The sequence below is a fragment of the Glycine max genome, chromosome 15, assembly GCF_000004515.6.
Source record: "Glycine max cultivar Williams 82 chromosome 15, Glycine_max_v4.0, whole genome shotgun sequence".
Taxonomy (NCBI): Eukaryota; Viridiplantae; Streptophyta; class Magnoliopsida; order Fabales; family Fabaceae; genus Glycine; species Glycine max.
In genome coordinates this window covers 5,225,191-5,240,821 of record NC_038251.2, presented here as the reverse complement: position 1 = coordinate 5,240,821, position 15,631 = coordinate 5,225,191, and the positions used below count along the sequence as shown (strand labels likewise).

The 15,631-nt window shown below is 30.8% G+C and overlaps 2 protein-coding genes across 3 annotated transcripts; both read right to left on the bottom strand.

Moving 5' to 3' along the window:
• Positions 1–923: 923 nt before the first annotated feature.
• LOC100776783 (uncharacterized) lies at positions 924–2,690 on the bottom strand. Of its 2 annotated transcripts, XM_014767337.3 has the most exons (2): positions 2,090–2,690; positions 924–1,729 (listed from the first exon to the last, which is right to left on the bottom strand). In XM_014767337.3, the coding sequence occupies exon 1, from the start codon at positions 2,539–2,541 to the stop codon at positions 2,101–2,103; it is 441 nt and encodes a 146-aa protein (XP_014622823.1). In that variant the 5' UTR covers positions 2,542–2,690; the 3' UTR covers positions 924–1,729; positions 2,090–2,100. The 2 variants fall into 2 exon arrangements, with proteins under 2 accessions (XP_014622823.1, NP_001240061.1); NM_001253132.2 differs by lacking the exon at positions 924–1,729 and having other exon boundaries at positions 1,812–2,630.
• A 6,698-nt stretch (positions 2,691–9,388) lies between these two features.
• Positions 9,389–13,632, bottom strand: LOC100776247 (PAP-specific phosphatase HAL2-like). The gene is made up of 3 exons (XM_003545808.5): positions 13,121–13,632; positions 10,335–11,022; positions 9,389–9,896 (listed from the first exon to the last, which is right to left on the bottom strand). Exons 1-3 carry the CDS (start codon positions 13,524–13,526, stop codon positions 9,593–9,595), a joined length of 1,398 nt encoding a protein of 465 aa, XP_003545856.1. The 5' UTR covers positions 13,527–13,632; the 3' UTR covers positions 9,389–9,592.
• Between the last annotated feature and the right edge of the window lie 1,999 nt (positions 13,633–15,631).

Here is a 15,631-nt window from a genome sequence, read left to right as displayed (position 1 = left end):
CCTCTTACCTCCATAAAAGACATGATATCATTTTCAACCTGAAAATATTTTAACACTCTTCATTCTTTTTCTTTTTTCTCTAATTGAATGTAAATTCACCTTATTGATATGCATGTATTAACATTATTCCTTCTTTTTTTTTAGTTCAATTTTTTTTGTGTATGTTGGGTTGTTTGGTTGCTACATTTTTGTTGAACGTTTCTCGCAATACCTATTAATTGATTATGATCTTTTGCTTCAAATTTTAGTGTTTTGTTTCTACATTTGTGTTTTTACCTTCTTTCTTTGAAATATTTATTTTTGATGGCTAATTGTTTGATATAATGTCTCAATCAAGAGCGACATCTTCCTCAAGTGTTAGCAACAATGATGAGTCAAATATTAAAGGAAAAATTATTATTACCTTAAGAAACGATAAAATTAATTGTTAATTTGTTATTGAGTATTTAACGATGTTATTGAGCATTTCTAGTTTGCATGGTCTAATCATTGATCCTGAAAATTTCTACAATAAGATTAGGTAAGTCACTCGCATAGTTCCCTATCCCAGTCGAAGAACCCCTTTTTTCATTTAAGGGGGTTAAAAAGAAGATTTTCTTTTTCGCTAAAAAATTTTAAATTAAAATTGGATAAGTGAATCATTTTGTCAGTCAATCATTCATTGAATGATAAATCACTACAAGTGATGGAGATACGCGATTTAAATAACGAAAAATCAAATATTTTAAAATTGTATCTAAAATGACTGGAAAAATGAAAACAAGACCAGATATAATTTGATCATTTTGAGCAAATCCAAAATCTTTATAGACGAAACCAATCACTAGTTCCCAACCATGGATTGAATGGAATCCTATACATAAATCAGTTAATAGAAGAATAGAAAAAGCTTTTATTGTGTCACTTAAATTATATATAAATTCTCGAACCAAAGAGTTAATAAGAACAAGTTCTTGATTACCAAGAATAGAATAACCGCTTAGAATAAAGAAACAAATTATATTTGTCTAGAAGTGCAAAATCGTATTCATAGGATCTTCGTTGTGCGTTTTGATTAATTAAATTGTTCGTCTATTCACATATTTCAATTGACGTTAATAAAATGGTGGTAAAAGTAATATAAAAAAGTGGAAGGATATTGAGTACAATTTGAAAAAAACACTGAGATGCGAGTATAACAAAGATGTTATAATTTCATCTGCTCACATATTTCAATTGACGTTAACAAAAAATGGGATAAAAGAAATGTTAAAAAGAAGAAGAATATTTGGTGTAATTTGAGAAAAACACAAATTTATTCTTTTTTTTTATAAAGATCAAATGATCTTTTACTGAAAACAATCTTATTCGAATCCATAAAATAAATATGGACAATATTTTTCTCTAAGTTTTGATGCTACTATATATAGATGGCTTGAACTCGTTAAGCTAATATTCCACAAACTTAAGGCTAGTTGATTTAAGTGCTTGTGTTTTTCATTAAATTATCTTAATTATTGAAATAAATGTACTATTAAACACTTTCCAAATTTTAAACATACTGAAAGGCTTGTATTTTTTATAAAGACATCCATTAATAGAACGTTTTTGTATTTATTGTTGGGTGAGGAATGAGATCTGGAGTTTGTGGCTGAAGGTTCATATCACATCGACGACCTAATCTTTGTCTCTTACCATCCGCATCCAATAATACGAGAATTTCATGTCAAAACTGCATCTCCAGTGTAGGCTACACAATGCATTGAAACGAAAATGACCAAAGTTGAAGAGCAAATCCACATCATTAATTAAAATGGAACAGCAAGCAATTAATAATATACTATCTTTATATTATATAGTAACCAAAATTACAGTCCATACTTAACACTATCTTAATTTATATCTCATAATTTTTTTTCCACCCATAGATATAACAACACATACCAGTCAAAAACAACACCCAAAACACCAAAAAGAAACCCACCTACGTAGAGATGTATCTACTTTTCATTTATTTATCTAAAAGGGTAACCAAAGATGACCATATAATATAAGTTTAATCGCATACATAACAAATAATACTAGTACAAGTAGTGATAACAAGTGTTACCATATTATGGCTTAGCAATAAGCGATGCACTTCTTTTTGCAATCAACGGTGCAGCCACCGCCACCGCCACCGGCGCCGTAGCCCTTGCCGGAGCGGCTGAATGAGGAGAAGCACTTGGCAGGACAAGTAACCTTCTTTTGGAAACAAGGGCCTTTGTCTTTGCACAGAACGGTTGGTCGTATGATACCACCTTTAGAGGAGCCACCATTCGGACCTCCATACCCGGATCCGTATCCTCCTCCTATGATGCCATTTCCAAACCCGTTTCCAAAACCGGGTATGCTGAACCTTCCTCCGGGGCCAAAGAACCCACCACCATCACCTTGGTTGTTGTTGTTTTTGTTGTCCTTGGAGTGCATGACTTGATCAGGGTTGGATGCGGGTCGGGTTGCCAAGGAGGGTGAAGCTATGAAAAGTAGTAGAGAGAACAAAATGGTGATCGTAGGTTTCATTTTTGTTTTTTTTGTGTTTGAGCTCAAATTTCAGATTTTTGTTTGAAGAAGTCTAGTTTGTAGCTTATGTGTGAAATATGATGAGAGTTGAGAAAGGGGAGATAGTTGGGGAGGAATATTTAAATGTGTTAGTGGAAGGGAAAAAGCATTTATTGGGAGGGTGTGGAGGACCGATGGGGTGATTTATGATCTTCTAGTGGTTGGCTGCATTTATTATATTTACTTCCCACTCTCTTTCTGCCGTTTGGATCGAGTTTAAAGCACAATTCTAACCTTTATTATTACTACTATTATGTAATGCTAATTTCACTAGCTAGCATATGAAAGTAAGAAGTCAATACACGCCATGTCTTCATCATATTAATGCATCGAGTATCTTGTCATAAAATCAAACACCTAAACTTAAATGCAATATATTGCATGTGTATTTGAGAACTTTTTTTAATCAAAATTACAGTTTCATTTTAGTAATTTGAATCCAAGTGAAACTCATATTTAACTTAAAAATAGTACTATAAATAATCAATGTGCATGTTGTTAGTTTGGGTGGAATTGAATTCTAATCTCTTAAATAAGATTTTGAGCTCAAATTTTATAAATAAAAAATATAATTAAAAGAAAATATATTACTAAAAACGACCAACTATATTTTTTAATAAAAATTAGTAATCAATAAATTGGTAGACATTCAGCTACAATGCCATAATGACCCAAAATTGATACTATAAGCATCTACAACACCACACCTAAATTTTATTCAAAATCATATTCCGATGCATGAATTAAATAAAATTCCTTATAAATTTTTCAAGTTACACTGTTTTAACCTTTAGCAACTGTACAACTAAAAAAGTTCAATTTCCTTATAAGTCAATTTTATGTATGATTCGTTTGTAGAACTTTTGAAGAATTTTATGGTATGTGTAACTCCTTTACACGGTATTGGCTAACCCAGAAGTTAAAGAAAAGGTAATTTTTAGCAAAACTATGATAGATAGTTAGATACACATGTCTCTAGTTGATTTTCAATTAACCTGGACAAGGGAAGTTAAGTATACGTTAATTACTTCACAACGAAAGTACCAGTTCAGGTTCATGTGCAAAAGTTGTTGATTGGGTTGAAGCTTTTTCCAAATCGGTTTCTTCCTTTGAAGGCTGAACAAATTAAACTGTATTTGAAGTTTCTTGAGATACTAACACTGGCAAGTGGTCCATTTAGTGGATAATGGGATGGGATGACACATGGAGACTATGTTAGGCATTTGATCCTTCCGACATGTACAACTACTAGCTCATTTACAACATTATACAGAAATTCCACTATCCATTGCAGTCCTAGATAATCCCATCAAAACTCGACTTCCCATGTTCGTATCTCATTTCCCCAATCTCAGTTCTTACTCCCGTTTATATCCACCCATATATATTAGATATCAGTAATGCTATTTGGTATGAAGCTTCACTGAATACAAAATTCACTTGTTATAATATTACTGGATAAATATTAAATTAAAAATAGTAAAAAGTTAGATAATTGTCAATATTCACAATGGATTGCCATATATATATATATATATATATATATATATATATATATATATATATATATATATATATATATATATATATATATTCGTAATGTACAAATTCGCACTATCCAGCATCTTCCATTTGATAATTATTTAATTACGTTATACTCTAACTCTCATGAAATTAAGAATGTTCATAAATTTATCTAAAGTATTTTTTAAGTTATTAAACTGATAGACTGGATTTTTTTTAATAAACTGATCTAAAAAAAATAAAAAACAAAAAAAATTAAAGATAAAAAACACTTATTTTCTTTTATCAATTTTCTTCCATAACTCAAATCAAATTGTAAACAAATGCTAAATTGGTATTAATTTTCCTAGTCTACTTCCAATAAACATGATTTACGATGATTGATAATTTTGAATAAACTTGTATATATTATGTATCTGTCTTTTTATTTAATGAGTGTCAGTCTCTTAAATGAAAATTAAATTAGCTATTAAAGAAATTCATCTCCTGATCTGGGACTTTATCTTACTTTAGTTAAGGAAATTTTATTTACTTGTTGACTACAAATTAATAATTAAAAGTCTTGCTCCTTAAAATATTGGTAAAAATAAGATTAAAACTATGCATTTTTTAAAATTATGATTATATCATCATTAAAATAAAATATGATCATATCAATTTTTAAAAATAAGAATTATATATTTTTTTACTCTTTCTACTTCAATATATTTTTTATTAAACTACTTTTTACAAATTAAATTAAAATTTCCAAATGTTACTTTAATTTTTTTTACCTATTTACAGAAATACCTATAGAAAACACAATACTTACTAATATGATGTACATTATATATTGATATATTTTTTATAATGTTTCATAAATTTTTAATTACGATTTATCAAGTTTTATTAACAAAAAATATATTTTCACGTAACAAAATCTCATACAAATTCAACATGAGAGATATTTATGAACTTTACTGATTAATACATTTCAATTAATATTTTTAAGACACTCATTTATTTATGACCCATCGCGTCCCCTCTCCAAAAGAAATATTTGGACATCCACTAAGCATATAGTAGTACTATATTTTAAGTTTATCATCATGCCGTTTTATAAGGTTACATCTATACATTAAATTCATCCACCAAAAAAATCTATACATTAAGTTTGTCAACTTTGGAGGGTCTCTCACCGTCTCACGAGTCTCACCTGCTTCTGTCCAATATGGGAAAAAAAATTATAAGACTATGGAAGAATTAATTCTTCAATGTTATTTCTCCTTTATATTAATTATTACCCTTTCTGATCTATCTTATTTTTCGTACAAATTTTGATTTCATAGCCTTAATATAAAACTCAAATTAAAATAATATAGGCACAGAAGAAAATCTAGGTTTGAATCAAAGTAACTTTTACAAGACACCTGACATATTTTTCTAACAACAAATTTAACATAATAACACATAAATAAAACGTGTACGTTTATATAGTGTGTCAATGGATTTTTTTTTTCTGACCTGGAACAGTGGCACGTACAAGTGAAACTGAGGCTATGATGCAAATACTTGTTACTAAAAGTAGGGTCTTCATGTAAATTATAAAAATCTAATCGAAAAATTGAACAAATAAAAAATAAAATTATATTAAATTAAATTTAAAATATAATTTATAAAATAAATTTAATTTACTCTAAATTAATTTTATATACACACTTCCATGTGTTATTTATAAAACTAACATATCACTTGTCTAAAGTGAATAATAATGAAGTGAGTATAACTTTTTTATAACAAAATTATATTAATGTTACCGCCATTCTAGTCACCGTTATTTTAATTAATGTTCAGCATACAACAATTATCTCGCAACAACCCGTTTTAATTAAAGCTGTGCATGCATGGTTTGAAATCTACTAACCAATCGCAATGAAATGACAAGAACTTTTGCATCCTATGTCGTAGATAGATCGATTTTCCGCTTACCTTCGAACTTTCATATATTGCTGTCCTTTTCTAAAGGATGCAACATATTCTAGAGAAAATTGAATTATACGAGAAAATTAATATGTTCATATAGAGTTATAAAGAAAATTATCATCTTTATATTTTGTGTAATTTTTCTTAGAAAAAAAAAGTCTTATCAAGTTTATTTTATTTTTCAAGTTTTACTATATGCATAGATTGTCCTATTTCAAAGAATGCAGTAGTGTCAAAATTTAATAAGGATCTTAACCGATTCAAATTATATTAGTAGTTTAATGTTTTTCAATAAGATGTTAAAATACTAGAATATCTTAGATGAAATAAGTGCACGTCTGGATGTGCATCCGAGTAGTCAAAACATGTGTAACAGGTGAAATTTTTATGTCAAAATTATATTGAATACAATTTTTTGAAGTAATATTTAGACCCACGTCCAAACAAGCAGTAAATTGTTTATTTTTTTATGAAATTAAATAAACTTAATAAGCAGCTTATATACTGAACAAATTGCACAATTTATATAAACAAACACAATTGGCTATAGTGTTAAAACGGAAAAAAATCTATTAGGACTTTTTATTTCAGATAACAAAAAATGTCGAGTTATTTTTTTTTCCTATTATACATTCTCCTCACCATTTCAATATTAAATTCATAAGTGAGTTTTAAAACGCTGAAAATAATACAATTTTAATTGACATAATTACCTGATTTTATCAAGGATTTGTGCTACGAGCTGTTTTTTATTATAATTTTTTCAACTAAAAATGCAACTCACCAAATATAAGTTAATTGAATTCCATAAACTACTACTTTATTGACCAATATTAGGCACAGATGTAAACAAATACTTAGCCAAAAAATAAAGAAAAACACTTGACATTTGTTTCTCATAATGCTTCGGCGTGTCCCCAGTGACCAGACACATAAGTATGTGAGCAGCATGGTCGTTCATGAGCATAACATAACTATGCACATTTTTCTTTCATTCTCGTTGCCGAAGTACAAGGTTATTTCTTGAATTTGATAATTGAAACTTGAAAGTATGATCATTTTTGGTCGATCCTTTAGCAGACATGCAGTGATAGGACTAGTACTAGTTGGGATCTATATACTACTTTATAAGCGTCATTAATAACTCAAAGTAGTAAAAATCAGCATTTTACTCCTCGAGTTCACTTTGAAAGTAAAAATAATAATTTGAAAGATGATTAACTTATATATTTTAATAATTTAAAATTTTAACTGTTAATTTTTTAATTAAATAGTTATAATTGCTCACTTTGTTTTAAAGTTAATCTCTCACTTTAGAGGAAATAACCCATGATTTATATACAAATGGAGTTATTTCCTCTAAAGTGAATCTTATAGATCAATCAAATGGTATAACTTTAAAGTGAAATTTAATTACCAGGTAGGGTTAAATTTTAAGTGTTCATTTTTTAATTAAATAGTTATAATTTCTAATTATATGTAATAACTTTCTAATTATGTCTAAATATAAAGAATGAATCTTACGTATCAAACAAATCGTGTCAAACTTTTGCAGAACTGCTCAGCTAGATAATAACATAAATTCAAATACTTGTACCATCCCTCAATCCATTTTGTAGAAAACTAAATTTCCGTCTTCTGATTTTTCTGTTCAATGAAATTACTAGGTGATATTATAATGCCAACAAAAGTTCTATAGTTTGTTACGTGCTAGTTATCTCCATATTTAAAAACAATTAATTATGAACTAGAAAGTTAAAACATTCGATTTTCCTAGAATCAGTCTCTTGGAAAAGACACAAAGAAAGAAGAGAATATATATATAAAAAAAAAGGTTTCTATCAGGAATTCACTGATTGTATCATCCCTACATATATAGGTGCATCCATGATGGAACGAAACACTAGCCACAATGTACGGTGTGATTGTTGAAATAAACTTGCCATATCACCCCCCACTGAACAAGTTGAAGACTTTGGGGAGCCATATTCAACAAGGTCGGGCCTATCACAAAGATTATTTTTACGACTTTCAAGTTTGGATATACTTTCTCCCTCTCTCTATCCATTTGTTTAACTTAAAATTCAAAAGGAAAGAAAAATTGTTTCATTTTATAATTACACTTGTTAAAAGAATTAAACTCGATATTATATTTTTGCACAGTTCAATTCTAGCAACATTACGCTCATTTGTCAAAGTGTATTTTACTGATTAAGACGGGGGCTACTTAGTACCAGGTTGCCCTCCTATTCTCAGGTAAGCTCTAAACAAGTCAAAATTCTGGTACCAAAAAATCAAATTGAATGCAATAAATGAAGTTTCTGACTTGTGAAACCAACTGTGTTGCACTTGCAGCCTCATCAACTACACGTGTTCATCTAACAAACATCTCAATGTGACCAATACGCGTTTCCTCTGCAGCCTACACCTGTCATCACTGCCAATGAATTAATACAGTGAGCATATCTATATAAGGTGTGTTTGGACTTTGGATCATGTCTTATCTTGAACTTAGGATGGGTTAAACATTATTTTTTATTAGTTATGATATTTAATTTAACATTGTTTTAAAAACATGATTCTAAGTTTTAGACTTTTCATTGAATTTGAAGCTCTTAGAAATAGCTTTTGAATCAACACTAACTTGAGTTGTATTATTAGTCATGCTATTTGTTCAATGTGTACTCTTGAACTCAAGTCATTTTAGTAATTGCCCACAAAATCAGTTTTGGTAGCAAATTTCCAAACAATAATCATATTATATACTACAAACTTATGTTTACTTACAATCAATTCTATAGAACCATGTTAATTCAAAATTAATTCTACAAACACCTCAATTCACTTTTAATATGAAATATGAAGAAGTACTAGACCGTGAACGTATGGAAAACAGAATGAAATTAACAGTAATTCAATGATAAAAAATTATATAAATTGTATCCGAATGCAGCCGAATGCGTTGTTCAATTAATTTAGCACTATCAATCGGCGAATTCCTTTTATATAGTTGTCAAACCGGCAGTTCCAAATATACGTATTCAAAATGAATTGATTCACCAAGTACGACCACTTTAATGTGTTCATGTGCATTTGCAGTCTTGCACGTGACCATATGATACACACCATGAAAATACATCTCCTAAATTTATTATTTTCTTTCTGATTTGTATATATGTGAAATGTTTGGGACAAAATAAGTAAAAAAAAAAGAACAATTGTACGACACAGAAGGTGAACAATTGTATAGAGTTGCAACAGTATACAAGTCCATGAATCCCTCTAAAGAAGAATCATTTTCAGTAAATGGCATTCAGTATGCTAAGAAATTATGACAATTACGTGTTATTATACTGGCAAATAATAGAATTGCAGGCTAACAAACTTATATATTGTTAGCATTACATAAAAAATAACTGATGGTAAGGCAGGGGGATTTATAAGATATTATGTAAAACAGAAAATAAAAGATGAATCATTATTGACATTATTTGCCGTGTACACATGTAAGTCAATAGAAGCAGACTCAAAGGCTAGAAGAGCCCCAGCTGGCATCAACCGCATCAATGATCTTTGCATGTAGTGTGGCTCCAGAACAAGCAACTATGCCACGATCAAGGCCTTCTAAATATAAGCCTTTTGAGAAGTCTAGGGGAAGTCCTCCAGCATCTGTTACCATCCCACCAGCTTCCTGAATGATGATAACACCTGCAGCATGATCCCATATTTTCTCCTTGTAACCAGCCCTTGCAAACTTCATGAAAACCTCAGCATCCCCACGAGCTATTGCTGCATATTTCACCATGCTGTATACCCTCAATGGTTGTTTCCTGCACACGTGATGAAAAAAAGATATCTTATAAAGCTAAAACTAAGCTAATAAATTATGTTGCATTTGTGTTTTTTTCCCTAAACTAAAGATATGTTTAATTTTTCATCATTTTCATAGAAATAAATGGGAATGTAACTAGTTCTTTGAGTAAGGAATATGCAAACTGCACATTACAAAAATTCTGCTTTCCATATCATATTTAATCAGCCTCTTTATCTCAGGTACTAAATTAATGATTGGACCTTACTCAAGAATTTTAAATTTTAATGTGCATCTAGTACTGGTTTAACAAGGATACTTGAAAAATAACAAAAGATAGGATTAGTGCCATGCTAATATGTTTATAGGTTGACAACCTCACAGGTAAAAATCAAGAGAGTAAATAGGAGAGGAAGAGGGTAATTGATACTGAGATTGAATGAAAAAATAAATGCACCTGAGACCAACACTGTGAGCCAGTCCTGCTGTAAAAGAATGGCTTGAATTGGCCTTCTCAACTGGTTCACAGAAAGTGGCAAGTGCAGGATTGTCAATGGAAGAGACAGAAACTTGTTTTGCATGGTTTGGCCACACAAACATCTTATTGACATGGAGCAGTGGTTGCATCCAAGCCTTCCCACTACCCTTTTTAGCATATAGCACACAACCTTTGTTCCAAGTTTCAGAAGTTGGAGGAGTCAACTTGGATATAATCCTATGATAGCGGTGATGATAACTTAACCATTCTTTCCTCATTGGGTAGTTAGGACATCCAAGAACGCCAAGTTTCACTTCTCCATCCTCTATGAGTGCTAGAGCTACAGCATATTGATCTCCTCGTACAAATCCTAATGTGCCATCAACAGGATCCAGCACCCAAAATCTTCCAGTGGGACCCCCAGTTGAGTTACAGCGACTAATGATTTCAAGAACATCTGAAGTTCTGAGAGCTGATTTTGGCTCCTGAACTCCAAATCGAGGTGCTTCGGCTAGACATTGATTCACAGTTTCAACCACAGCTTCTAACAGTTCGGATGCATTAGCCTTGGAAAGAGTTTGAACATCTTCTTCAGCAACAATTGAGACATTTTGACTCCCTAAACATTCTGACAACATCCAGCTGACAATTGCTTGAACACTCCAATCTGTTTAAATAGCAAAATGAAGGGTAAATGAAACTTGTTGTGAGTATGAATGTATCAATCAAGCTCAGAAAGTTTTATCTGCAAAACACAACCATAACCAGACAAGCTTCAATCATCACATGACAATTTACAAGGAAATATATTGAGAGACGCAGCATAAATTTGATTATAGAATATAGATCTTTAGTTAAGTCATTGTAACCTATGATTATTCATACATTGGAACTTTACAAAGAGAATATGGTATGTGATCAACTTCACAATGAAAATCATGAATTCATGATTAATGAAATATATTTCCAATTTAGTTTACGCCTAATTCAAATCAATGCCAATAGCAGAATCTGAAGTTGAAAGCGAAAATGACACCGAGAAAGGTCTAATCTAACCAGTCAATTGAAAAACATTTTTTTTTTCAATAGAGAACAATATCACCAGTCTTTTGGAAAACTTCTATTCTTTCTAAAGCAGAATGCTCTGCTTCCAAAGTCCTAGATACAGTTACACTTGAAAAAGTAATCAAGCAAGGTGTTTATTAGAACAAGGACCTATAGCCTCCACCTAGTATATGGTCTTTCTAAGAATCTTCTTGATAGACATCTGAAGGGATTATATAGGTTTTTTCTGTTAAAAACTTGAAAAACATTTTTTTCCTCCTCCAATGTTTTTTTCTTTGGACTATTTTAAATATGATATTTATCCTCTTCCTTTATATTCATTCTTTTGTTCTAATAGAATTTCTTATTTTGTAAACAAAAGGAAAAGTAAGTTTAGATATCCTTCTATTTTTCTTGGAGGACAAGAGATCAGTTTGCAACATAAGTAAAATCATATATCCTTGAATCTGAATTGATTCAACTAAAACTGAGGAAAAATAATATATTTACGCGTATCAGGGTAAACAATTCAGTTAAGTCAAAAGTGGTTTGCTTGTAGAGCAAGATGAGCCATTGAAGTCAGCATTTAAATATAGCAGAATATAAACCAAAAGTGAAGCATATGCTATTCTACCAGGAAGCCACATCCAATATGGCAGATCAACCAGCTGGTAGCACCAATATATGGACTTTAGTTCTTGTTACACTATTCCATTCCCCTTGTCTCTACCTTATTGAAAACCACTTTATAAGATAAAGAGTACCACTGAGGTTCTTTCCACTTTTATACCCTTTTTTTAGCAGTAATTTATAGTTTATAGTACTGTATAACAAAATAGTTTGAAATACACTTTGTTTCACCAACCATATTATTTCCCTGTATTAGAAACGTGAACCTTTGAAAATCCATGAAGCCTCCAAATTCAAATGTCACTTTCCATACCAATGACTTTGTCTTGACTTAAAACCAGTTTAGGAAATAAGTATTGATTTGGTTATGTCCTCGTGTATCAGACAACAGAGACAGGGTTTGCATTCCACCCTTTTTGGTCTTTAAGAACCAAAGAACAAGCCACTTGTCATAATTTGATTGGATATGAATACAACTCAGGCAAAGCCGCAAAGGCCATAATGTGAAGTCTCCTCGCTAATTTAGTTATTTAACACACATAAACTATCTTTCAAACACATATTTTGACTAAAGTTCAGTATCCTTGACTCCTGCCAATGATTCCACTTTCTGTTTCAGCTTTTTTTATTTCAAAAGTATTGATGTTTATCAAATCTCAAATTTCATTAATTATTTTTCCCATGTATACGACCATTACAAGGAATATTGCACATACAACTTACTCAAAATACATTTCAACAAACAACAAATCACATTCACATCTTATATTAAATAAAAAATCATTTTTTACTAAATAAATTAATATTCTACACCTATTAAACGCTTCTTAATTTGTAAACTAACTTCAAATATCAATTGTTAAAAAAATCATTATTACCTCAAAGTTGGTGCAAGATAGCATAGTATCCAATGCACAAATCCACTTGGCAAATTGGGTTAAACCCATTTGCTTCAAAAACATTGTTTTGGGAAAAACAAGCATACTTAATTAAAAAACTAGCCCCCACCAACAAAGAATTCAGAGCAAAAACAGAGAATTATGAGAACCAAAAGCTTTAGCAAACTACCAAGTTCAGAAAACAACATTCACCTGCAACTGTAACCGGAGAATTGTCGTCCTTGGACTGAACCTGACGATGATTTGTCCCAGCGTTGGAAATCAAAGTGTCCTGCACTCTCTGGCAGAGGGAACACGCCATTTGCACTGCTCTAACAGCCACCTCCAATTCCTTGGAATATTCCTCTGACTCTGATAATTCAATTTCAGGCAAAGAATCCAACTTTTTATGCTCGTCCTCCATCACAGGAGAAGAACAAATTTGGTCGAATTTCGATACAAAACCAATGTGCTGCTTTGAGAGGTTGCAGGGCACTTTATAGTTGTTGGACCATGAACCTGATTTTACTAATTGGTTGGTCACTGTGAACAACACATCATCGTATCCCTTTCCCATACGTGGGATTTTTGTAGCAAAGCTTGGAAAATATGAAGACATGTCAAGTGTACAAAAAAATCTCGCTCTCTCTCTCTCTCTTATCAATGTTGGATAGTGAATTTTCTTTTTATAATGTTGAAAGTGAGAGAAGCAAAAACCGAATGGGATATTAATTGGTACTATTTGACAGCAATGATGATAATGAATGATCAACCCTATTTGTAACGACCAGGGAGAGTTCAGATTTCACTGTATTATTATTATTATTATTATTATTATTAGGGCTGCTTTAAAAAATAAAAAATGGGTATCAAGTTAAAGTGGATTTGTTTGGATTGGATGATTGGTATCGAATTTAAATTTTAAAATGCTCTTTTTTAATATTCGATAGAATCTTTTGTTGTTTATTAGGTAAAAGGTAAAGATAGATTTGAGTTGAGGTCTTCATCGTCCTAAAAATAATTTATTCCAACAATGACAAGGAAATGTTAGAAAACACCCCTCTCATCAAATAAATAATAAATAAAACAGAATTGCATCGCGGCAGTACGGAGAAAAAGTATTTTTTTAGTTGTCTGCTGCATATTGCGCCGATTATGTAACAACAAAAATATTGTGACAATTATACTTTATCATTCAACTAAGTGTTAATGGAGTCCTCTAAAACCGCAAAACCTATTTGGTGATTTCATGGTCCAATCCAACTATTAATCTTTTTCAAAATGTTCAACTCTATTTGACTAATACTAGTACATTATCACCCAGGCACCTATGAAAATATGTTATCCTCAACCTATCGTGAACGTGATAAAACTTGTTTGCATTCTGCCTTCTTATTTGTCTTAAAATTGGTTTTTTTTTTTTTTTTTTACTTTACCAACCATGCAAAGTAGGAAGACTGTTTTAGTTTTTTTTTTAAGAAATGTTTTGTTGTAAAAGAAAAAAAAAATTGTCTTGTAATTGATAAAGTGAATTGTTTTTCGGTGAACACAAATAGAGTAAATTATGATTGAGTGCACACCTACACATAAAATCTTGCCTTGTGATGATTTAATGGTAAAGGATTTGGGTACTTCATCTCTGGATTAAAACTCTTTACCCTCTTTAATGAAGAAGGAACAGAAGTGTAACAAATGAGTCATAATGAGCTCATAAAGACATTACACATAACCATAATCATAATTGGATCTAATCGGTCACTCTCTTGCCGCATTCGGAAATGTAACCAATGAATTTAGTCACTTGGGTCAATAAAGGAGGCTAATTAGTGACAACAATCACCATTGAAGGAGGAGCAAAATCAGTGCTGGTCCTGAGAGCGATAGAGGACTACTGTCCAGGGTCTCATTTTTAAAGGGAGACCAATTTTTTTAGTCTATACTTTATATAAATATTATAATAAAAATTTATAAAATTTAAATTAAATAAAAAATACTATAAAAACAAAATAATTACCTACAATTTGTTTCAGGGAAACAATGGTCAGTAATTAGTCTACTAAAATATTTCAATTTCTGGACAAAAACCAATTTTGAGAAAATGAATTGGTAAATTATGCACAATATTGAACAAAAATGATATTTTAAATAATCTTAATTATGAACAGATTATTAATAATTGTACACAAAAAATACAAAAATTAATTTTTAAATGATTACGATGCATAATTAATTAAGATCGTCTAGAACAAAAAAAATCTCAAGACCTATCCTACCGACCCTGAGCAAAAATATAAGTTAAGATGTAAAAGTATCCAAGTTCAATAGTTTGGCCGGTGATATTACTTTTTTCTTTTCAATGACTGATGCACCAAATTGGTACATAGTCACTGTGCGGTTGATGTTTGTGATTTGAAACTCAAAACTGTTTTTCTTGGACGATTCGCGAATCAACACAGTAACTTGATTAAGGACCAGTTTGGATTTCTCCTATTAAAACGTGACAGATTTTTCCTTACAAATCCAACGGCTGAGATCTATTAATACATTTTTTTTTTTAATGTTGTTGGATGGAAGAAAGATTTTCAGTTCCGTCTTGCCGCAAATACAAACGGACTTTTAACACAGTCGCATGAGCGTGCGAGAGTGTGAAAGAAAGAAAACACAAATCAGCCACCAGAAGCGAAAGATTAGAACACTGATTAAGCTGCTAATGTTGAAAAAACT

Excerpts from the sequence above, each read along its gene's own strand:
- LOC100776783 (XM_014767337.3), bottom strand. The coding sequence starts at position 2,541 with ATGAAACCTACGATCACCATTTTGTTCTCTCTACTACTTTTCATAGCT.
- LOC100776247 (XM_003545808.5), bottom strand. The coding sequence starts at position 13,526 with ATGTCTTCATATTTTCCAAGCTTTGCTACAAAAATCCCACGTATGGGA. Across the intron at positions 11,023-13,120 it reads TTCTCCGGTTACAGTTGCAG|ATTGGAGTGTTCAAGCAATT; the intron begins GTGAATGTTGTT and ends CTATTTAAACAG. Across the intron at positions 9,897-10,334 it reads GCTCACAGTGTTGGTCTCAG|GAAACAACCATTGAGGGTAT; the intron begins GTGCATTTATTT and ends TCACGTGTGCAG.